Raw genomic sequence first — 24,070 nt, forward strand, 5'->3', positions numbered from 1 at the left:
ATTCTCTCCAAATTCATATGTTGAAAGTATACACCTCTGAGATGGTATAGAGGCCGTGGGGTCTTTGGGCAGTAACTAGGTTTATGTTAGGTTGCAAGGATGAGGTTAATATTCTCACAGGAAGAGACAGTCAAAGAAACTCACCCAAAAAAGGCGAGACAGTGCATGGAGGGAAAGAAGTTGTCTACAAACTAAAACGTCGCCAAGTGTGCTGGTTCCTTGATATTGGACTTCTCAGCTTCCAGAATGAAGAGCATTAAATGGTTAACTCACCTGACCAATGCATCCTGTTGTAGAAGTCCAAGATGGCTAACATGGAGTATTTCCCAGGACACACAAGTGTAAGTGGTAAAATCCGGAAAGGTTCCCAACACATGGAACAATCTGGTTACTCAAATCCAAGTTTGTTTTATGCCTCCAATAAAGACAATGCAGTTCTGGCATAATGTTTATTTAAATAGTAATCTTAAAAAGGCTTTATACAAATAATATAAACACAGTTTGACATTGTTTATTTTTTACATTGTAGAATCACAGTAAAATCTCTCGAGTTTCCGTGATCTGGCTCAGCCAGCAAATGGTCAAAAACTGCACATCCTGGAAAAGCTTAACTTCCCCCCCTCCCGCTTTCTTGTCATTCATGCTCATTCCTTGGACCCTCATCCCTGTGAACTCCCCATCCCCACCAAAGAGAGAAAGCAACCCTGTGGTCCTGTGGACCGCCTAGTCCGGGAGAGCGTGGAGGTAATGTGTCATTCAGTACAAGGCAAAAAGGACATCAATACTGTGAGTTAGGTTTCCCAAAGGGAACAATTCAAGGAGATGGGCCAGTTAGCCTATCTGCAGATAAAGATAACCAATGCACCAAGGGGTCCACTGGTCAAGTCAGAATCAGACCCAGCCCTCTTTCTTTACACCTTACGACAGACCAGCCTCCAGCCTTGGTGAGGTATCTACTTGTAGCCCTGGGGACCCTGTTTCTGATTAGCCCTCAGGGACCACTCAGAGCCTCAAATCAGCCAAAGTAAAATGGATGCAGGACTTGTAGAGGGATGCAGGTTAAGTTGCACATAACTTAGAACTGCAGGCTTTAAACAGGGCTGGTCTTTGGGGAATTAGAGTAAAATGGTCATGAGAGGGCCAGGGCTCCCAGCGTGGGCCTTTGAACCTCTCTTCTCCCCACAAGCTCTCAATGTTCTGAATTCTAGCTGCATTGGGGGCAGCGGGGGTAAAGATGAGAATGAGCTAACACAGACTTTCTTCTACGGTGTGCCCAGCTCAGAGGGCATCTAACACTAAGCCCCCAGGGCTTAAAAGCTTAACTTTTTACCTCTACCACTGTGCCAATGAGTGCCGAGATCAGCCGTGACACTCAGGCTCTGGGTCAAAGTCACACCACCACCACTGAGATCCACGTGACCATTCACATACACAGTAGATACAGAGAACCCAAAGGCGCGCACAGACACACACATGTGGATAAATAGTCGTCGCTAGGACTGTTCCCTCTCTGCGTACAAAACACTGGGACATCACCATCTGAACTAGCATCTTCATAAGTTAACATTTAAAGGAACCAGCCAGTCCATCCGCCCTTCTTCATTTGCCTGGGTTCGAGACAAATGAAATTGTGGGTGACCACAGCAGCAAAAATAGTGAGGCAGTTTCCCACTTATATGCAACAGTCTGGGCAGACTGGCAGGGCCTGTAATGTATTTCTAGGGCACAGACACTCTTTAGGCATTTTAACACAAAGTCAAGATTTGGATCTTGAGGACAATCTTATCTTTCACAAAGTTTCATTCTGTTCTTCATACCTCCCTTTCAGGAGTCATCTAGGGTCTGATTTTCCCCCAGGTAGCAGGATTCATCCTGCTGTGGGTCAGCGGTGAGTAGGGGAGCTGGGAATGGAGTCACCGGGGTGAGAGAGAGGAATGCCTTAACTTGTGAGACACTCGTCATTCCTACCCAGAGGGAAAATAGGTTTGTCTTCATTGTTTTTCAAGGCACTTAATAAAAAACATATAAACTGCTGTGTGTATGTGTGTGTGTGTGTGTGTGTGTGTGTGTGTGTGCGTGCACGTGTGTGTGTCTGTATTCATGGCACGTTACGTGTACGAATAAAGAACTGGTCTTTCTGAGGCTGAAGCAGTGTGGTGACGACTCCATCCACAGCACTTGTGGACTTGTGGGTAGCAGTGACTCATGATGCCGCTGCGCTCACACCCTGCCAGGATGGAGTCTCCCCACAAGAAATCAGTGCCATCAACCTAGCAAGGAGACCGAGTCGACGAAATGTCTCTGTCCACATTGCTCAGTCTTCCCGACACAGCTGGGTTCTTGTTCCTTCTCCTTTGCTCTGATGTCTGTCTAGTGGCCAGGAGGAGACACACTGACAGCTTGATTTCCCACCCCGCTCTGAGACCAGAGAATAGAGAAAAATCTCTCTCCATCTCTCACTCTGTGTGTGTGTGTGTGCTGTGTGTGTGTGTGTGTGCTGTGTGCATATGTGAACATACGTATTTGTTGTAGAAGAACTAATAGGAAAAAGAAAAGGCAAAGCCACCAGCAGAGGCCCCACAAAGGGACACCCCACAGTCACAAACTCTGGGTCTAGATTAAGGAATGGCCCCCACTCATCAAAGCATTTTAAGGCTTGTCTGTGTCTAACCATAGAGGTGTGTCTATGGATTCTGGCGTGTGAAGTTTCGGTTCTGGTTTATTTTAAATTGTATATAAGAAAGAATTGTTCAGGCTGACCCTAAAATGGCAATCTTCCCCTGGATTAAAAAAAGCTAAAGGCAATAACATCCTACTTCAGTATGCTAGGACTGGAAATGGCAGCTCCTAGGGCGGCTGGCAGAATCTGAACGCAGCCCAACAAGTCTCTTCAACTGTGAGACCATCTGAGGACGAGCTAAACTGGATGGCTTTTGTTTAAGTTTCCTTTCTCAAGATGGAAGGGCTGAAAGATCTTTCGCTTTTCAAGTGCTGATTAGAGGGAGGAGGGGATCTCAACCCTCTCCCCACTTCCCCACTGGACAAGTCATTCTCTTATGCCTCTTTGAGTTGCTCACAGACCAAAAAGATAAAATGTAACAACGCAATCATAATCATAATGAACCCACAAATGAACAGAACTGTGACTCCACAGAGGACGCAGCCGAATTCCTGCATTCTGGTGGGCGACAGTCTCCCTCCGGGCTGCATCTCACTCTCTCCCTAGACCGTCCTGTCCATACCTTCAGTATTCTGGATGAGTTTGATTGAGATTATGGCATTCAGTTTCCAAAGGGGGAAAAATGTACTCTTCCCTAGCTCCTCTCACTGGGACGAAGCGTCAGACGCGGTTCAGGTGCAGTCCGTCAAGCCTCGGAGCAGCACTTCTGGTGGTTCATCTTGACCTTGTGCTTGAGGCCGTCGTAGAGCTCAAAGTTGTAGTTCTCCAGCGTGGTGCAACTGCGTGAGCTCAGGCCCGAGTAGGAGCAGGTGCAGTACAGCAGGAGCCCCGCGCAGGTGGCCCCTAGCAGGACGCCCAGCGAGCTCATGGCGATGATAGTGATGAGGATGGGATCCAGTGTGTACAGCCAGCTCTTCTCTTTGCCGGATGAAGGGCCACCAGCCCCTGAGGTAGGGGAAGAGGAGTTGCTCCAGTCTCCCTCATACTCGTCTATGGCACAAAACACACAGAATTATAGGCATGGAGACATCGTAACTGAGGTTCCCCAACCCCGAGTCTCTTTGGGGCTTAGCAGTGAGCAGCAGGCACTTGGAAAGCTTCTATGTCCTAGCTGTATCTTTTGGGACCTGGGACCTAACCTCTTCCCTGGCTCCATTCTCTCATCTATAAAATGGAGACATTAATAAAACAATCTTCTGGGTTGTTAGGAGGATTTAGTGAACCAATAATTGCCAAGTGCTTGCAGCCTGGCACATGGTAACTACAGCCTCACCCTATCTATCTGTCTGTCTGTCTGTCTGTCTATCATCTATATCTATCTATCTATCTATCTATCTATCTATCTATCTATCTATCTATCTATCTATCTATGTGTATGTATCTATCTATCTGTATGTATGTATGTATCTATCTATCTATCTATCTATCTATCTATCTATCTATCATCTATCTGTCTGTCTATGTGTATGTATATATCTGTATGAATGTATGTATTATCTATCTATATGTATGTGTGATCTATCTATCTATTATCTATCTATCTATCTATCTATCTATCTATCATCTATCTATCTATCTATCTATCTATCTATCTATCTATCAATCAACTATCTATGTGTATTATGTTTGTATCTGTCTGTCTGTCTGGATATCTATCTATCTATCTATCTATCTATCTATCTATCTACCTACCTACCTACCTACCTATCTATGTGTATGTATGTATATTTGTATCTGTCTGTCTGGATCTATTTATCTATCTACCTATATCTATGTATATGTATCTATCTATCTATCTATCTATCTATCTATCTCTATGTGTATGTATGTATATTTGTATGTATGTATGTATCTATGTGTATGTGCGTGTGTATGTATATATGTATCTATCTGTATGTATGTATCTATGTGTATGGATGTATGTTTGCATCTATCTACCTACCTATCTATCTTTCTTTCTATGGTATCATTGTATTTATTTATAAAGGGCATACCAGGCTGACCTTGAACCTGCATCTACTTCTTGAGTGGTGAGATTACAGGCATGTACCACCACCCCCAGTTTTATGTATGTTAGGGATCAAACTCAGGGCTTCCCATAGCTAGGAAAGTTCTTTGCCAACTGAGCTACAGTCCCAGCTCCTCCATATTTGTTCTTTAAGGACTGGTGATATATTTGGTGATAGAGCACTTGCCTCAGATGCCTGAGGTCCTAAATTCAATCCCTAATACTACAGAAGAAAGACAGAAATAGATACACAGCGGATGTTTAAGTAAACCAACTTCCATTACTTAGTTCAGGTTTTGTTGTTTTGTTTGTTTTGCTGGTGACAATCAAACCCAGGGCGCCATGCACACTAGGCAGGTGTGCCGCCCCTCTGATGTGTCTCCAGCACTCAGGGTTTAGCAGACTCCTCGGGGGACAGTGAAGTGCCCAGGATGGATCATGTGCTGTGGGCTCATTTGTCTATCTTATGCCTCACTTCCAACCGCCTCAAGTTAAATCAAAGCACAGCCTGAGACTGTTTTTATATCATGAGTTTCCCCGCTTGGCATTCCTGCCCATGTAAGTAGCACATTTTCTTTCTAGCCCTCAGCCCTCCTTGACAGCTACACTAGATTGGTACAGGTTAAACTGGCTCACATGTTTAAGTTCAAACGCTTAGCATGTTAGTAGGGTGCGATCTTACTGGGAGTCAAGGCCTTTGCTGAGGCAACAAGAAGAGGCCATTAGGTTGAGCCCTAACCCAATCTGACTGGTACTTCACAGAAAGGAGGAACGTAGACATGAGCAAATTCAGAAATGGTCATGTACAAACCAGGGAGGGGGGGGAGTGATGGGGGGAAGAGTACAAACCAGGGAGGGGGGGAGTGATGGGGGGAAGAGAACCTCACACTTTCAGAAAGAACCAGCCTTGTCCATACCTTCACCTAGGACAAGCCTCCAAAGTGGGAAGAAAACAAATTCTGTAGGAGAAACACCCAGTTTGTGGCCTTGCCATCGACTCAGGAAAAGACATCCTTAGGAACTGTGTGTGGGACCCAGCTCCTCAGGGTCCCCTAAAAAGTCCACGAGGGAAGGAGAGGGAACTACATTTTTGTTAGTAGGTGCTGCAACCGAGGTTTAAAGGACCTGAGTGACCAGGTAACTCACTCCGGTTTGCCACAGAGGAGTTAAAGGGCCAGGAGACAGCCCCCTGCACACCCCTCCTCTCGCTTTAGACGTTAGCGCTTCTCCTTGATCTACTGCAGACTCCCATGACGGCCACTTGAGCTCTTTTGCCCATAAAAGGAGAGTTGGAGTGGTTTGTGCAGGGAGCTCCTGCAGCCAGCTGACAAGGTGCTGTTTGGGTTTGTCACTCCAGTTTCTATAACTACGCTTGACGTTTCTAACTAAGGTCAGGTTAAAAGCAACTTCTCTAGGAACTTCTAAATGTTCAGTCTTGACCTGAAGTTGTTCTGTGAGTGGAGGGGGCTCCCGGTCATCAGACTTGGTGCTCACAAAAGTCCCGGAGGACTTCACTACTGAGTTCAAGGTAGAAATTACATCTACGTGTTTGCCTCCCCGCCCCCAGGACTCTTGAATTAGCCTCTAGAAGTATGTGCATTTGAAATGCCAAGATAGAGCTTGGAATAAGTGTGAAAAAATGAGGTGGCCAGCATGAACCAAACCCTTAAGTCTTCAATAAGCAAGACCTGGCATCTTGGATAGTTGGACAAGATTCCCTGTAAGTGGTGGAGTGCACTGCCCATGCTAGCTGGAGACGGTTCACGGACAGACAACTCACTCAGGCCTCTCTGTGGAGGATGTCACTGGGGTCAAGCACTGACAGCAAAGAGGAGCTCACTTTACACCTCTAAAGGGTTTATCCAGATTTGAAGACAACCGATAAAGGAAGTTGCCTGAAATGGGGGCCTGTTTTGGATTAGGCCAAGAAAATCCGATAAACTTTCTATACCTGGAGATTTGACCTTCGCAAAGTAATTAGTGGTTTCTTTGTTCTCCTCTGGGCTCTTTTCACTTATATTTCTGACTGATAGTTCTAAATGCTGGTCTTCCAATAGCCAGAACATTATTTTTTGTTGATGTTTTTAACAAAAGTTGAATTTCATGATTATCTGTTAAATCACAGTGATACCCACCATCAATTTCATCTTCATAGCCCTCTCCCCCATGGATGTCGGGAATGTCCACTATTAAAATAAAGAAAAAAGGAAAACAAACAACCAAATTATCAGAAGTTCTGTCATTGCAACCAAAAGGCAGAGACTCAACCATTTTTGAGCCTGGTTCCCCATTGCGGTGGGCTTCTAGAGAACCCCGCGCTTTTAGATCATTTAGCATGCGTGTCGCTAGGGTATTTCTCTCGCAAAAGAGCTTTCTTCCTACAATAACGAGAAACACAAAGAAAGGTCACATCTTCAGTAATAAGTAACCTCTGTCCCTTGTGTTTTCATAACTGCCCTTCATTACTATCTGAGGTGTGGGTTTCAGGGAGGCCCCTTGACTTCTATGTGTATCCCCAGCCACCATTACAATGACAAATACTTAACGCAGCAAACTAAATTTCCCCACATGCAGGAATCTCAGTAGACACAAAGTGCTAAGTCATGGATTCTTTAACCACGGGGCAGCTGAAGGAGGTCATGCTTCATCATCAGATGCCTCAATGTAAAAGGATTGGAAAGACGGCCTCGATGTCTTCTTCCCTTCCACCTGTGCTGCTGTTTCTTACCTTCTCCATCCCAGGCTATTTTTATGTTTTGTTTGTTTGTTTGTTTACAGCTTAGACTAGATCAAACATAGGCACCCAACCTAACTAGTTCAGGCTTGAATAGAGCTACTAAATTCATTTACCCTGAAATTTTCCAGTATTTTCAATGCCTATCTTTTTCTTTTATATGATAATTTGAAGGTGTTTTATGCACAACATTGTCCAATTTACAGAAATCCGAACCAAAGGAAATTACCTGTCTAAAATGTTAAACCATTTAAAAAGAGATTCAAATGTGTGATAGTAAACAGTCTTCTCATTTCTGCCCACGTCTCCAGCTAATTAGGACACTCAAAACCTCAAACAGCTGAAGTAACAAGGAGAAGAAAGAACTTTAGACCACACGCAATGTCTGGCTCGTCAGCCTTTGTGTATCGGGGACCATCACCTTGACCATGAACTGAACTGAGAGATCTATCACTGTCATTCTTTAAAAGAATCTACTCATTTCCAATCATACTAAAAGTCTCCTTCCCTCCTGGCGGAGTGCTAAAGCGTCTCGACATCCCACAGCCTCTAGAAAAGGCCGCACGGAACAACCTGCCAAGATCCACTCAAAGGACCACTGCCATGTGGCACTGGTCCTCTACGACTCCAGCCCAGTCCCAGCATGCTTTAGTGTAGCAACTGGCATCTGCAGGCCATGCCAGCTTTTCTACCTCGATGCCCATCTCCTGCATTACCCTCCAGGCCCCCACAAAGCAGGCTGTTTCTTTGAAATGAAGATGTGAACGTGATTCTACAAGAGGCAGGTGGTGTCTGTCACAGGGATCACACAGAGCTTGTGAAAGTCAACCCAGACTTTTTTAAAAATAGGATTATATGTATTCTTAAAAATAAGAACCTGGAAAAAGCTCACATTTCTGACAATTAATTAGTTTGATGGGATGCTCAAACGTCTTAGCATCTTCAAGGTTAGAAGATACAGAATACTGTATATATATGTACTATGTGAGTCAGACTAGGGCAAGAACCATGGGCTCTTAACAGTGACCTCTGGGTAAAACCCTGCACATGCTTTAGGGATTTGGTCTTTATCAAAGACAAGAAAATTTCTCAGAGGCTGGAGTGCTCCCTTGCTCCATCTCACACCCCAGAGAAGAAGACCGAGGTCACCACTGATCACTGACTAGAGAGGGAAGGCTGTGGCATTGATCTAGAAAGGAAAGGGGTAAATGGATGGCAGTGACTGTGGGGACATTTTTTCCCTAGGCCTGCTGGCTCTAGAAGCAGTGGACTGGACAAGATGGCTTCCTAAGAATTGGCCCGTTGCTAAGTTTCAGTGGAATTGATTGCTCAGGCCCAGCTGAGATTCTGCACCTGGGCAATCAAAGGCCACTTAAGGTAAGGAACACTTCAGTGGCTCAGGTCCGCTCTTGGAATAAACACTGATCCCAGGAATTTGTGTGAGTGGGAAGGGGTCAAGAAAAGAAGAAGTTAATCAGCCTTTTCAAAAGCGCATCTGCTCGCCAAGCCTAAAGAGAGAATAGCACACTGGGGAAAACCCAAATAAAAGGAACATTTGTACAGAAAGCAGTTCACTTTGATAGCAATTTCTCTAGTCCCTTTGCTCGTGTTCTTGATATCTGTATTTGATTAAGAGATTTTTCTCTTGGAAGCTCCTTTGCTTTTTGCTGGCCTCTTGTTTTTTTCAGTTGAGCCCACAAGATAAACGTCAGGATGCTTTTATTTGTTTGTTTCTTTCCTTTTAGGATGCAGGCAAGAAGGTTGATACATGGGGAGGCGGGTGTTCTGGAGTTCTGGCAAAGACAAGTAAGAAAAGGAGGGGCAGTTGCCACCACGAAGCCCAGAAGGAGGGGTCCTGGCTCCCACAGGAGACAGGAAGAAGGATGATTGGAGCTCCAGGCAGGGAGTGAGGTGGCAGCTGTGTGGGAGGGGGAAATGTCAGCCTGAAGATGCTGTGCCAGCTGGGGAACCGAGGACAGGTTGGCGATGACAGTATTTAGAATTCAACCGCAGCGGGGGCAACACTGGGAGAGGAGGACTCACAATTGTGTTAGTGGTAAGGTGTGTTTGTGAGTGTGAGCGAGGCTGAGGCGTGAAATGAGCTAACCTCGCAGCAGTCCAGGTCAGGAAGAGACCTCAAACACCCACAGGACTCCCACTTGAACCTTTGTGCTCCCATGACCCCGTTTTCTTCTTGGTTCCTGTGTGAATTCAGTCTCAGGCCAGTCTGACTACAAAGCCTGACTACTGACCCTTAGGGCCTAATGCAATGGCTCCCTTGCCCGTTTGGTTACTCAGACTGTACTGGACTCAGTGGGCTGCTGAGATTTGTTAACTTTCATTGGGTATGCAGGACACTGCCCTGCAACCACATCTCCATTACGCCATCTGTGTGTGTGTGTGTGTGTGTGTGTGTGTGTGTGAAAGAGAGAGAGTGAAGTCTGTGGTGTGTGTGTGTGTGTGTGTGTGTGTGTGAAAGAGAGAGAGAGAGAAGTCTGTGGTGTGTGTGTATGTGGTGTGTGTGTGTGTAAGAGAGAGAGAGAAGTGTGTGGCGGTGGTGTGTGTGTGTGTGTGTATGCACAGGGAAGCAAAAGGACAACATCAAATGTTGTCCTCAGATGTTGTCTATCAACCTTATTTTTTGTTTCTGTTTTTTCAGACAATTGGCCTCGAATTTGCCAATTCGGCAAGCCTGGCTGGCCAGTGAGCCCTATGGCTGGCCAGTAAACCATATGGCTGGCCAGTGAGCCCCAGAGATCTGCTGCTACCCATCAAGGCAGCAGGATGGGCATCCTCTACCACTTGACTGGATCACTGACTCAGCACTTTGCTGGTAGCTTCTAAAGACTTCTTATTTGTGACCTGAGGTTTGGAGTTTCAAGATTTCCCTGGAATGCATCACCTAGAAAGGGGAGGCTGCATCACACCATGCTTCAAAGCAGTCTTGACTAACAAGTTAAGCAAACATCACTCATAATGAGGGTGTACTTGGTGTCCAGAGAACACACTGGAATTTGGGTAAGACAGGTGCATAGAATTGGGTGTCTACCATCGAGACTCCTCAGTATAGCTGGGAAACCAAGACTCTCAGCCCCAGAACAGCACAGGGAAAAGAAAGCATTTATGAAGGGGACTCCACAGTGCAGCTGGAGTCCAGGGAGGGAATTAGGCAAAATAAAGTTGGGCAACTGTCAGCAAGGAAGATGCAGGTATAGGAAAGGGGATACTCCAGCATCCCGGCTACTGCAAGGTGGGCTTGGGGACGTTCTTCTGTTCCCCATCTGTTTGACTGTCAGGATCAGCAGCTGAGCCTTTTCTCCACACCCTCATCTCTTGGCTTTTTGGCCTGTATCTCCCATGACTCACAAATATCCTACTGTGTCTTCCTCTACCAGTGAGGCAGACTGGTACCTGCTCTCAGCTGCTGAAGACCAGGCAGTGAGAGGCTAAGATGAGCTCAGGTGCCTGAAAGGGGTTAGCCATAGCTTGAACAGCCACGCCAGCGGAGTTGCCCCCATCCCAAAGTGAAAACCAATAACTAACAAAGCCCTGGACACTTTCATGTGGAAGCGGTGGCCTGAGGTCCAAGAGTCACCTTGTTCCCTCAGATGTTCCTTTCTTTCTGCAGGATCAAGAGACAGTAGGCACAAGAAGTGTCTCAAGTCGTTGCCTGCCTCCTGCTGTGCTGTGTTTTCGGGATGAGAGACACAGAGGCTAGTTACCCAAACATCTCTGCACGTCTCCATAACTCCCTCACCCTAGAAGCGTCAACATGGTGGTGTCCCGGACAGCAGAGCATAGCACTGTGGCACCAACGGTGAGTATCCACGCCTACTCACTAAAGTGAGTGCTTCTCCCCCGAGGGGCCTGGAATACTGCCTGGGACTGTCGGACCACACATGCTAGTCAGGGGAAACAGCCCTTGATACGCCAACCTGCAGCTGGGAAAGCCCACCAACCTTGATTTTCAGCTCTCCAGATAGAATTCTTGCTCTGGCTTTCTTCCTATCCCGGGCCCCTCCCCTTTCTGCAGATTCTGTCAGGAGATTCTCAGCCCTCACTCTCACCACTTGGTATGCTGTGGTCTACTGTGAGTGCAGCGGCCTTGCCAGTATGCTGTGTACTCTCTGCATCGTAAGAGAACTTCACAAGCTTGCCAGGGGAATGGCCAGCCTGCTTCAAGCCACTGGCTGCTTTTAAATAATTTAAGACAGCCCATCCCCGGGTCACTTGCGTGTGATCATTTCAGAACACTGATGCGCTGATTTTCTCCGATGAGCCCCTCCCGATGCAACACTAAGCAGGAGTGTGAGAGACCAAGCTTGACACCCAGAGCATGGGGGAAGACATTCAGAGGAACGCTTGGTTTAGCGCTGCTCTGATCCTGAGCAGAGGCAGCACGGGGCATAGAGAAGCGCAGGCCCAGGAGCAGGCGTCCATTTCTCAGTTTGGTCCTAGACGTCAGAGTTCTGCCTGTCCTGGGTCCACCCACTCTGAGCTCCTCTGCTCTGGAACCCATCTTAGCAGTTACCGTTCCTTCCTTACAAAACACTGATTCTATTTTGTTCTAAAGTGTGTTTGTGTGAGTGGGCATGTCCTGTGTGAGTGCCCACGGAAGCCAGAAGAGGGTGCTGGAGTCCCTGGCGCTGGAGTTACAGGTGGCTGTGAGCTGGTTGTCTACAAGAATAGTATACATTCTTAACAGCTGAGCTGTCTCTCCATGCTCCACCGATCTGCCCTCCTGATGAGGGCTGACATACACAAGGAGACTTCTAAACACAAGGGCCTTGCCATCCCCACAGTACTCACCGACCATCCCTCACCCTGGCCCTGTCCTCTCTGAAGTCAGGGAGAAGAAGCATGAGAAGCATGGAGCGTTGGGAGTCACTAAGTTCCACGTTTTCAACACCTGAGTGTTTGACTCAGAAACCAGTGCTGTTAATTGTAGACTTGGTGACAAAATGGCTCCTGGGTGACCCTCGCCTCACAACTGGAACTGGGCTAATCACGTCTCGGAGAAAGCGAGTCTCCATGCCTACAGAAACCACTAAAATTTAACTACCTTTGACAGAAGTCAAGAGCCTATCACAGGGAACCTCTGACCGTGTTTGTTTCTGCAGGTACCAAGTGTCGTCAATTCTCTTGTGGGGAGGAAGTGGACGGAGGGAGGTCGAACGCAGGAAGGCACTGAACAAAACAGAGAGAGACTGAACGCAAGCTACAGATTTTCAGCACCTTGTTTACAGCCTGTGACTTATTGGGGATACGCTCTTGGCTGCTTAGAACCGTTATTGGGTTTGATTCCAAGTTCCGGAAGCCCCAAGCCAGCTGAATCTACGGGTCATCCAGGTGGAAGTTCGCCTTCAGAAAATTCTCTCAGCCGTTCTGTTTTATTTTATTTTCCCAGCAGGAGACACGACACCGAGATCTCAATAAACCAGAAATAATGAAGGGCTAAGGAGATATTTCTTGGCACTTCAAAATGTTTAATTTGGTTTAGCGTTTAGTACTGGCTGAGGATTCTTCCTCCCAACCACACTTAATTTCCCTAATTCAGCTTGTTCATCCCCAGTTACAGAGAGGAGCCAGCAGTTCAGATGTTGATAGAGACCCTGCCAAATCTGCATTTGAGAGTCAGGCTACTCGAGAGCTGCTCTCCCTTGCTGGGTTTGGCCTGAGTTTAGCAGCACCCCCCCTCCCCCAGAAGATCCTATAGGATGGATTTCTACCTTTCAGGGTATAATCAAATGGATGGAGGGGCATGGAAAAAACAATTTTTGGAATTTTTCCATGTGGCTTCCATTAGGAAAAGACAAAGAAGGTTGGTATGAGATTACTGGGGGAGTCTGATCTTGCATGCCGTCATTATTTTCTATTATTCTTAGTTAAAAACTAGGAAGAACCCCTAAAAACATTTGGAAATGTTAACGGCAAACAAGAAGGCTGTGAGATGACCTAGTAATACATTCAAGCACGGAGGGAGAGGCGCAGCTGGGGCCAGGAATTCTGCATTGAGCCTCAACTATTGCATGAAAGGAAAAATGCAGCCAGAGACGTGTTTAGCTATAATATAGATGAGCTTACAAGGCAGGGCAGAAAGTTATGGAATCTCTCCATCTCCCAAGGTAGGTGTGTCAACAAGCAATTGGCTCTCTGTCCTTTCTGTGGGCTAGACTTATTAAGGAAAGATGGAGGGAAGACACGGAGACTCTCCGGGGAAAGGCCCTCTACCTCTCTCCCTGCGTTCCCAGAGATGCAAAGAAAAAAGGAATTCTTCTAAATGTATATGCCAGAGAATCTTCTTTCCCCGGTGGGACTTTTGCCATTTCTTCCGTCCTAAAGTCCCAGTAATCAAGCGGGCTGTACAGTCAGTTTGTCATCACAGGGACCAAAATGCCTGAGGGGACAAACAAAGGGGGGGGGCTGTTCGCTTTGCCAGAGGTTTCATAATCAGCAGTCACGTGGTTCCCTTACTGTGGACTCTCAAGGAGGCAGAGCATGGCAAGAAGGGAAGGGCCGAGCAAAACTGTTCCCTTCACAGTGAGCTTTGGGAAGGAGAGAGAGAAGGACAACAAGGCGCGCCCTCAGTGTCTACTTTCTCCAGCCACATCCCACATTCTGCTAGCCTGTTTCACGTTTATCTATCAACGACTTGAACCAATGATTAAGCCAGTGTCCTTGGGACACAGTCAGATCTCTACCAACTCTAGATTAAGTCTTTGGGGACATTTTATTACCCAAGCCATAAAAGTTACAAGAAACATCCCTCAGAAGTGGGGTTTGGCACAACTTTGATCAACAAGAGGGAAGACAGACTTGAAGAATCAAAACGGACACTAACTTCTCATGTGAAAGTGGGCATTTTCTAGAAGGCTAACAAACTCCACCACTGTCACCAAGAAAATTCACAATACTCATGAGTTGGGCTCTGCTTATATGTTCATATAAGTAAGAACGAGTTTCTAATAATGTAATTTTACAGAGGCCAAAACGGCATCTTTCTCAGTCCATTCGCAAGATAAATTTCTCCAGCTTCTTGCTGGTGGTTGAGGATTACGATCCCAACAGAACTGTTCTGTCCTCTCACAAGAACTTTCCTTGAGTGAAGGACTCTTCCCTTTGATTTTTTTCCAAGAGAAGGCATTGGCAAAGGATGGCAGAGAGAATGTAAACACACCAGAAAACAGAAGAGACTACCAAGAGGGAGAGGGTGGACTCTGAAGATGAACCGTACCTGACACAGGGGTGGAGGTGAGGATTTGGTCTTCCTTGAGCAAGTGCAGGACAGACAGGTGCAGTGGCCCCATCTGGAATCTCAGACCCTGGAAATGATGCCGGGCCCAACACTTCCCATGAACTTTATTGATTGGATCACACCTTTGGTGCACAGTTGGCTCGGGCTATGGTGACTTCTCTGAGCTCTTAGGACGTACCCTAGTCATTTGGTCTAGGTCCCAATGACTATCTTCTCATTCTCGATTCCATATGATGAGCTATTCCTAGAGAAGCGATTGAGAGGCACAACAGCCTCTCCAAATCATTACAATACTCCTTCTAGCCTCTGATAGTATAAGGCAATACAAAAGACAAAAACGTCCTTGGGGCTAAAATGTGTTTTTATGGTTAGCAGGATTTTGGTCAGGGACATGTCAGTTCAAAGTTCTTTGCGCACTCCTGTTATGACTGGATCTAAAAGATACCCGCAAGCTGCCAGGTCTCACTCTGGGCCTTCTTTATTTCCAGTCACGTGCACAGTTCGAAGGCCCAAGAGGAAGGGACCCTAGTTCTTTTGCAGATTAAGAGAAAGCCCACAAGGCACATGCATGGCCCTAGACACTCTTCCCTGTGCTCAGAGCTAATGAGCTAATACTGTGACCCTCTTGTCTCACATACAATAAAACTCAAGGCAGTGCTCTTCTTAGAAATAGTGTATTGGACTCAGGTCTCTTTGCTTCTCCTGCCGCCATTCTGTGGGATAAATAGATTTGCCTACATTTTGCGACATCCCATCAGACAACAGCCCTGCTGCCAATGTCTTTCCTTTATTGCCAAAGCCCCAAGCCTCCTTGGAAGAAAGATTGGTGCCCCCTCTCAGCCCACAAACACTGTTTCTCTCCAGGTCCTCCTTTGGGGGCCTCTAGGATTTCAGACTTTCTCTTGGCACGTGGGTCTACCTGAAGTTTCTGGAATCATCTGGTCTGCAGTACAATGCTGTGCAATGGCCTTAAAGGATATTTTTACATAAATTTTTTAGTAGAAAACATAAATAAATAACAACAAGGCACAGCACAGTCGCCCTTTGCAGAAACCAAGCAGAACTCATTAATCACGGACAGCAGGGCTCTTTGCCGAACCTAGGGACAAAATCAACCTGGGCTACAGCTGCCACTTTCAGACAGGACTGTGTTCTCTACAAACCTGGCAGTTAAAAAATATCTTCAAGTTCTAGAGAAGAACTGCCTGAGTTATAAATTTTCTAAAACTGTCCAGAGTCTTCTGTGGCAAGGGCTGTGCCTACTTTAGAGAGTGGCACAGAGAGTAAGTGTTTTCTGCAAATGCACGAAGTGATCCATACCCATGGGGTCCCCTGGTTTCTCCTGTTCTCCCACATGGAAACAAGTTCCTTCATGGCAAACCTTCGCTATTTATTTGCATTGTTTATTAAAAAGGCAAAGAGAAAAAGAAGCAAAACTTCAACAGTGTTCATGGTAGTATCAACTGCAACAGTGGAAAACTAGACAAAAGGAACCGCAAATGGGGGGATGATTAATAAACTACGACACATCCACGCGATATGGCCGGAATGGGGGGAGGGGTAAAACCTGACCATGGGGACCAAAGAATCTTCAAGACGTCCCATGAAAAAGAAGTAGATTATCCAGGCGAGAGAAGAAGAACCATGATAGAACTCCAGCTAAACCAAGCTACATAATTGGACATGAACTTGTGTGCTTATAAAGATGTAAAGAGACGGCTTCAGATCATCTTTGTGGTCACTTCTGGGGACGAGATGGGGTGGGTCAAGCCAAAAGGGAATAATTGCTTTTTCTGTAGTATTGTACTTCTTTTTGAAATGTAATCATATACACTTACAAACAGAGAGAGAGAGAGAGAGAGAGAGAGAGAGAGAGAGAGAGAGAGAGAGAAGGTGTTTTCTCACCCAACGCCCAGCCTTGCCTCCAGGCCTTCTGTTCTTAGTCCGTCTGGAGATGTTTCTCATTTCGCGGTCCAATGCCCATGGGAATTTACATTAGATTATCATTAACTATTCATAATTACTTCTTGTGGCTCTTTAAGGTCATGGCAGGCAATTCCCAAGAGCAATGGCATTACCCAGAAGAGAGATATTTGTGGGTCCTTTGTCCATAGGATTTGGGGCAGAAATGGCTTCTGCAGGTTATCCCCCCCCCCCATCTTGCTAACTAGGGCTCTGCTCTGTAGAGAGTTCTGAAATCTGTAGCATTCCAGTTAGCAGGGCTCCAGGGGTCAGTGCACACATACTCCAGCTGCAGCGACGGCCCATGACTCCTAAGGGAGCAGTTTCTGGTTCCAGTTGACCTCAGCAAACTCCTACGCACCTGACCTAGGTGAAGCTTAATTAAATCCTCCACCACTTCCAGCTTCTAACTTCTTTGTATAGGACAATCCCCACCGCACCCCCCATCCCCCTCTCTCCTCCTTTTTCTCTGGCTGGACTTGTTTTGTGTTGTCTTTGGGCCATCACTGAAGTGGATGAAAGGCAAATTACAGCTGCTCCAGAGCCCTGGCGCTCTGCACAACTAAAGAGAAAAACAACAGCAGCAACCAAACCAAGCCCACACCTATGGGTCTGCATTTGCCTCAGATGTGCGGCCACAATGCAGACAAATCAAAACTTCAAAATGAGCTTCATTTCATCACAGATTTCAAAAGACCGCAATGTCTGTGCAGAGCAACCACACAGTCGGTGAAGAACAGTGGGGAAAACAAACATGCTGGCTTGGCTGGGCTTTGGTGGTCTGGACTAGGAGGGCAGTGTTGAAGCAAGAATGTGTGTTTAAGTCATAGTAAAGGCCAGGTAGAAGTAAGTACAGAGTAAGCTGGGCTTTGACATCTGCACTCTGTGATTCATGGAAACATAATTTACACTTGGGTTAAATCTGAAATACATGCAAAATGTTTACTGGTCAAAATGTTGTGAATGATGGGTAAAATTGACTCCTGGTGGCTGTTACCCTCTTGGGGAGAAAATAAGTCTTGGCCCCAGTGTCAAAGTAGAATACTCCCCCAAAAGTCGCCCCAAAAATGTGATCAATGCCAACAAAGCATGCGCTCTGACTAATTCAGTTCATCCTGGCATGTGTGGTTCTAGGTCATGGCAAGTGAATGTGGACCGAGTCTGGGTCTTTACTCGAAATAATTACATTGAGATGCTTCCATTTTGCCCTTTGTTAGCGGGAACAAACAGTTTTAGGCCAGCCAAATGTTACTTAGACAGAATGGGTAATTGGGCTTGGCACAGGAAATACAGGCCCTGCTCTAATCATGGATGTTCAACTTCATGCTCCTGCAGAGGACAGATAATGACATCTGCCCTGAGCCATCTGTACTAACAGTTTCCCGTGCGATTTGAAAAGTCAGGCTCCCTTGTGCAGTGTTAGGACAGGCTTTAGATTTGGGAGGTGCTGAATCCCGGGTCTAGGTTTCCATAGTACCCAAGGAAAATCAGGACCCTGGCAGACACAGGGTCCTTTGGGCAGGTCTCTCTCTACAAGACCATCTAGGATGAACATTCCGCCTCTTAGGACTCTGGGGTGATGTGAATCCTCTTGTGACCAATTCTTGCCTCCTGCTGAGGGACTCAAAGCCACTAGGAAGTTGCCTTTCATATGTATTTTTCCCACAGGAATCACCTTCAGATTCAACTCTCTCCCACAACCATATCATTAACTACTCACAGAGGTGGACCAAGCCAAAACAAACCATGCAAAAACCACTTGTTGAAGAAGATCAGACTCTCGAGCAAGCCTCTTTCAGCTTATACCTTTTATAGACTGCTTATTTTATGAATGTCCACTCAGACAACCTCAGGTACACAATGTCTATCCCATAATTTTCATCATCTCTCCAAAATCTTGACCATCTCTGAGCCCTGAACATGCTAAAAATTCCTGTTCTTCTTGGTCCAGGGAAATCATTCATAAATTGGAGATCAATGTCCCCCAGAAAGTAATAATTTGATAGGCGTGGGACAAAAGGTCATCATTTCTTTTCCAGAAGAAAGACTGTATGTCTTCGGAGCTGAGTGCAGCATACACAAGAGCTGCACCCACTCCCCTGGGGCAGTTTGAAAGGAGATGCCAGTCTCCACGGATTTGCCATCGAGACAAATTTTGTGGAATTACATTGAGCAATTTAGCACTTAGCAACTTTCACAAAAATCCCACACCAATCATAAAAGTTGGCTCAGCTGCACAAATTGGATAAAACTCCTAACAAGCAGCAATGAAAATTGAAAGAAAGGAGTGCTGGCCTTCAGCTTCAAGGAGAGTACATCTCTCCCTCCCACACAAATGCCCCATAGCTCAGAAGGCGAAGTGTGAACTTTGGAGACATCAATTTTTTTCAAGGCTTATACTTCAAACTTTGTTCTTACAGGCAAAGGGTGGGGGAAAGAAACCCAGATGTTTGTATAAAAATATCATCATTTTATTACATTCCACACAATACATTTTCAAATAGTTTCCAACATCCACGAGTTATTTTGACACACAGGCAACTGAGCGATGCAGGGGACATCACAGTTATAGGGAGAGGGGATAAGAACAGGAAGTAAAAATCTTTAGGTTTTCTTGTTTTGTTATTCTTTGGTAATTTTTGACCTTGTAGGTGTTTGCTTGCCTGCTCATTTTTATTTTAAGGATGGAGTCTTTTAAAAGATGGGATATCGACATCAAAAATATCACTGGATTGCCTATTCTGGTTTTAATCAAGAGGAGTGGGACAAGGGAGAGGAGGAGTTTATTTTCGGGATCGTGTTTTGTCAATGGCAATGCTACATTTGTTTTGTTTTTCCTTTTCTGCATTTGCCAGCAACAGGCAGGGCGGTTGCTAGCGTGCTCTCAAGGAAGGGTTCTTGTGAGACCTCTCATAAGGCAAATGCTTTCCAGCCCCAGCTGGCCCTTCACCTCATTTGTGCACTCGTTCACATTTTACCGTTGGTATCACCGCTCTGTCTTCTGGGATACCAAGACACTGGAGCAACGTTCATCTGTCCAGTCCAGTTTCCTTAGAAGAGTGACACTTTCCTCCCCTACCAGATAGGGAGTTTTGCTTTTTAAAGCAGCACATGGCATTTTACATGAGCTACCCTTTTAGAAAATACTACCAAAGATGCTGGAGTGGGGGAGCAGGAAAGAGAGAGAGAGAGAGAGAGAGAGAGAGAGAGAGAGAGAAAGCGAGAAAGCAAAAGAGAGGAGAGAGAGAACACTTAAGCACGAATCACAGCTGACGGGCATCATGGGATTCACCATCTATAACATGTACTTGAAGATGGTGCTGCCTGCCTCGAGCATTGGATGAGCAAAGAACAAGCTCACAAAGTGTCTGCCATCTTGCTTTTGCTACATCGGATAGATTTTCTAGCTATGGTCTTCTGATGCCTCCACAGGACACCTGTAGGAATGTCAATCATTTGCAAAGAATGCCTGTCCCTAAGTACTCAGCTAGAGGTGAACAATCTTAAAAAAAAAAAACCTTTGGTGACTGGCAGAATTTTCTTAGTGCCCCGGGCTGCTGCCCACCTCCTGCTCATGCTTCCTTCCTTCTCCATCTTCAGTTGAGGTAGGACAACTCAAAGTAGCCACACTCTAGCCTTTCATCTTTTCTTTTCTTGGCAGGGTTGATGTAGTTGAGACAGAATAGGTCTTTGAAACAAAGTAAGAGTGGGAGACCACATCCTTTAAGCAAGATGAAAGGAACCAGATACAAAAACTGAGAATCTGCTAGAGGGACCTCTCTGGCTACTCCACAAGAATGTCTTATGGCTCTCGCCCAAGCAATTAAAAAAAAGAATCATTAGTATTTTGTTCTTAGAGGGTGTCTGAAGATGTTCTGATCAGTAAAGCATCCTGACAGAATTTTACACTTCCCAAGAGACTTTCGGGGGGGGGGGCAGAAAACAAACACCTCCAAACTGAGCCCTGGTATATTCGAAATTTTCAAACACAGACTTTCTTACAATGAAGCTGACTTTGTCATTTAATCCATCCTTTGCACAGCATCACTGGGCACAGCTCACTAACATCCCTCCCTGTGCGTTGTTTGGGGAGGAAGAGCAGGCAGTGATGGGTGTGCTTTTTTCATGCACCTTCTCTTTGCCCATGCTGTGGCATCTGCAGATATCAGCCAGTCCACCAGCCTAGATGACGTAAATGCTTTAAGAGGCAGCACACTGGTACACTTCAGCGAATGATTCCTTTCTGTGTTCTCATAGTATCTGAATAAGTCAGGTGGACAGCCTTATGCTTCAGACATTAACACCACGAAAAGAAAGCAATAACACCCTCTCCCTCATAGTTTACAAATGCTGTTACAATGACCAAAATAATACCAAAGAATACCTTTTTAATCAACCCCATCCCAGGCTAGGCTCAATGCAGTGATGCCCCGGGTTGAGGAGACTTTGAAAAGACAACATTTGAATCCTTCCATCTGCTCTCTCTCTCTTCCCCTCTTGCTCTCAGTTTAAACAGATGACTGCATTGCCATCACCCCAGGTGTGTTAGTCTTTAGGACCTAGTCCATGGATGAACCACCAGAGCTAAACATTCAATATAAACTTTCTTCTTCTTCTTCTTTTCCTTTTATAAGGCAACATGAGACACATTTGCTTCAGGACTGGAAGTGAGGACGGCTCCATGAACCCAATGGCTGTTATCTTGTGATTTCAAAGACACAGGAGACATAACAAAAGGGACCAGGTCTGAGTACCCTGGAGGAACCATCCTCTTGGGTCAGGTGTGTTGGAGATGGGGGATACTGATGGGTGCAGCCACATTGTATTCCATGTGGCCTCTAGTTTTCTAGGTACCTAGAGATGACAATGACAGCCAACAAAAACCCAGCCAGACAGAGCTAGATAAGGCAACAAAAAAGCTTCAGTTTCTTCTCCAAGTAAACAAAATGTGTACAGTATATTATTTTCTTGTAAAATGTCCCCCAGGAGAAGTAACGCAAGAGTGAAGGGTCCTCTCTACACACACCCACACTCCCCCCCACAGTGAGTCAGTCTCTCCCTCGCACACCCACTACACACACACACAAAAACACACACACACACACACACCTCTTCACATGGGAGTGTACTGTGTACATACATACAGAACCAGGCTCCCTTCAAGACACCTGGCAACCTGCCCAGGAGAGGAGGGATGGGATAAGGCAAGGAGAGGAGAAAACAAGAGGGCCTGTCTCTGGAACAAAACCAACTGAGCCTTGGGTTGCGGAGTGCTTAGGGGTGATCACTTCTGGGGGTCCAGATGCAGCATTAGAGTTGAGTTTTGTTGGTTTAGAATCATGAAAAAAAGAAAGAGGAAAGAAACAAAGAGAGAAGAAAGGAAGGAAGAAAGGAAAAAGGAAGGTAAGAAAAGAGGGAAAGAAGAAAGGAAAGAAAAGCATGAAGATTAAAAGGAAAGAAGAAAAGGAAAAATGATAAGGAAAACAAACAAAAACACCAGAGCAAAGAAAGAAGAACCAAGGACCACAGAGACCGGTTGGGGCAGATAACAGCGCTCAGGGTTGGGGACCCTGGAGAGAGCTGTCTGCGGGTTCACGCAGAGACTAGGCGAGGCGAAAAAAGTGCAAAATCGAGGCAACGTGTTTGCAGTCTTTCTTGTTTGTTTGGGCGCTGTTCCTGCTTCGGCCCTCAGCAGTGTGAGCCCCGCTCTTGCTCTAGCTTAATGGTTAGGGTGGGCTCCACCGCCAGAGGGGCCCCGTTGGAGTAGTGGGAGGTTTTGTAGGTGATGGAGTGATCGGTCTTCTTGGCCGCATAGCGGAACCGGTGGTAGTGGAGCACCAAGGCCAGCGCGACGGAGACCAGCACCAGCACTGCGCCCCCTGCTGCCATAACGTAATACCAGTAGGCTGGGATGGGCTGCACGGGCACCGTGTCCACTGTGGGCTCGGTCCCTGGCGGGAGGGTGCCCCCTGGGGGAAAGACACAGAGAGTGTTGCTAGGGCTGAGAGCATGCGGACTCATAAAAAAAAATCAATTTTTTTAAAAAAAGAAATAATTAAAAAAGAAAAGAAAGAAATTGAGAAACACACATGCTTTGGAATATACAGCAGGGGACCAGGGACTTGGTGGCAGTCCACCTTCATATATACCAAGCAGTTTATAATGCTGCAATCTCTCCATTGGTCCCTGTATACGTCAGGTACTTATTTAACCCATCCTACAGATGAGGAAACAGGCTCGGAGACAGTCAGTAAATAAGCTTCAGCCAAGAGTGCTACCCTTACAAATCTTTCTTTGCTGCTGTTTAAGCAGAATTATTTTATCATGTGTAAAAGTGTTAATTCTCTCCTCTCTCTCTCTCTCTCTCTCTCTCTCTCTCTCTCTCTCTCTTTGCTCTTTCGCTCATGAGCATGCGTGCACATACCCACATGCATACACGTGCCCACACACACGCGCCACACACACACGGAAAATGATGCTGCAGTGACTGCTGGGATTTAGCTAGGTGAATTCTCCAAGTGAGTGGAAATGCCATATTTGGTGTGGCTGGCCAGAATTCTCAAACAATGTATTAATTAGGCTGGCTAGACTTGAAGGTAAATTCCACTTAGATTTGCCAAAGCTTCTGTGCCCATTGAAATCAGCTTGGTCTTGTCTAAACAGGTCAATTACTACTGTCAAGCAATGACTAACCCGTCTCATTTTTTTTTAATTGGATGGAGGATTTTAAAAGCAGGTTGGATGAGTACTTGTAAGAAAAAATCTGAGTAGAAAACACTAAAGGAATGTGAGAGCGAGGGACGCTGAGTGAGCAAGTGAGGGCAAAAGAGGCTCCTTCTTAACTGTGGAAAAAAGGAGGGAGGAGAAGCTGGGGTGGGAGATTTAGAAGGCATCTGAGTTTACTGGCCAGCCTCTGGTTGCCATGGAGACACTGTAGTAGAGTGAAGCTTAGGGTAACTCAGGGGAAAGACTGGCTGGACTCCCACTCCATGCAAAACAGTGCTACAACTTGATTCTCCCAAAGATTTACATCAGATGAGAATCTGGCCCAGAAAGGGACTAAGGCGCTTTAGAGCTTGCCAAAGGCAGACATGATCTTTACTTCTGAAAGATGATGTATGCTTAACCTATGAGAAACGCTTCCCAAGCTGCTTGTGTCCCCTGCTGGTGACCACAAAGATGCTTCCTGTACTAACAGGGTGTGTGGGGGGGAGGGGTGCTGCTTATGCCCTGCTTCCGCATTGTGGCAGCCCCTCTGCGGCGGCTCAGGCTGGACCTGGCTACCCTTCTTGTCTTCCCGTGAGACTTCAAGCTGCACGACTCGGTCCCCACCGAAGAGCGCGCAGAGAGTGTCCCGCAAATGCCTTAGGAAGCCACTGCTGACCCGATTCCCAGTTCTCAGTGTCTGCCAGTTCCCACAGCCTGATCCCC

The 24,070-nt window shown here is 46.2% G+C and overlaps 1 protein-coding gene across 5 annotated transcripts in view; it reads right to left on the bottom strand.

Annotated features, from left to right (window-relative positions):
• Positions 1-2,025: 2,025 nt before the first annotated feature.
• Nrp2 (neuropilin 2) overlaps positions 2,026-24,070 on the bottom strand; it is a 113,508-nt gene continuing 91,463 nt past the window's right edge. For 2 of the 5 annotated variants that reach the window (XM_050154350.1, XM_050154351.1), the window contains exons 16-17: positions 6,824-6,874; positions 2,026-3,670 (exon numbers count right to left, since the gene is read on the bottom strand). In XM_050154350.1, the coding sequence (XP_050010307.1) occupies positions 3,366-3,670; positions 6,824-6,874 (356 nt within the window). In that variant the 3' untranslated portion in view covers positions 2,026-3,365. Of the gene's footprint in view, positions 3,671-6,823; positions 6,875-19,371; positions 22,609-24,070 lie in introns of those variants that run through there. The other 3 variants (XM_050154353.1, XM_050154354.1, XM_050154352.1) reach the window with 2 other exon arrangements.

This window comes from Alexandromys fortis, unplaced genomic scaffold, assembly GCF_014885135.2.
Source record: "Alexandromys fortis isolate MF-2015 unplaced genomic scaffold, M_Fortis_MF-2015_v1.1 scaffold_40, whole genome shotgun sequence".
NCBI lineage: Eukaryota > Metazoa > Chordata > Mammalia > Rodentia > Cricetidae > Alexandromys > Alexandromys fortis.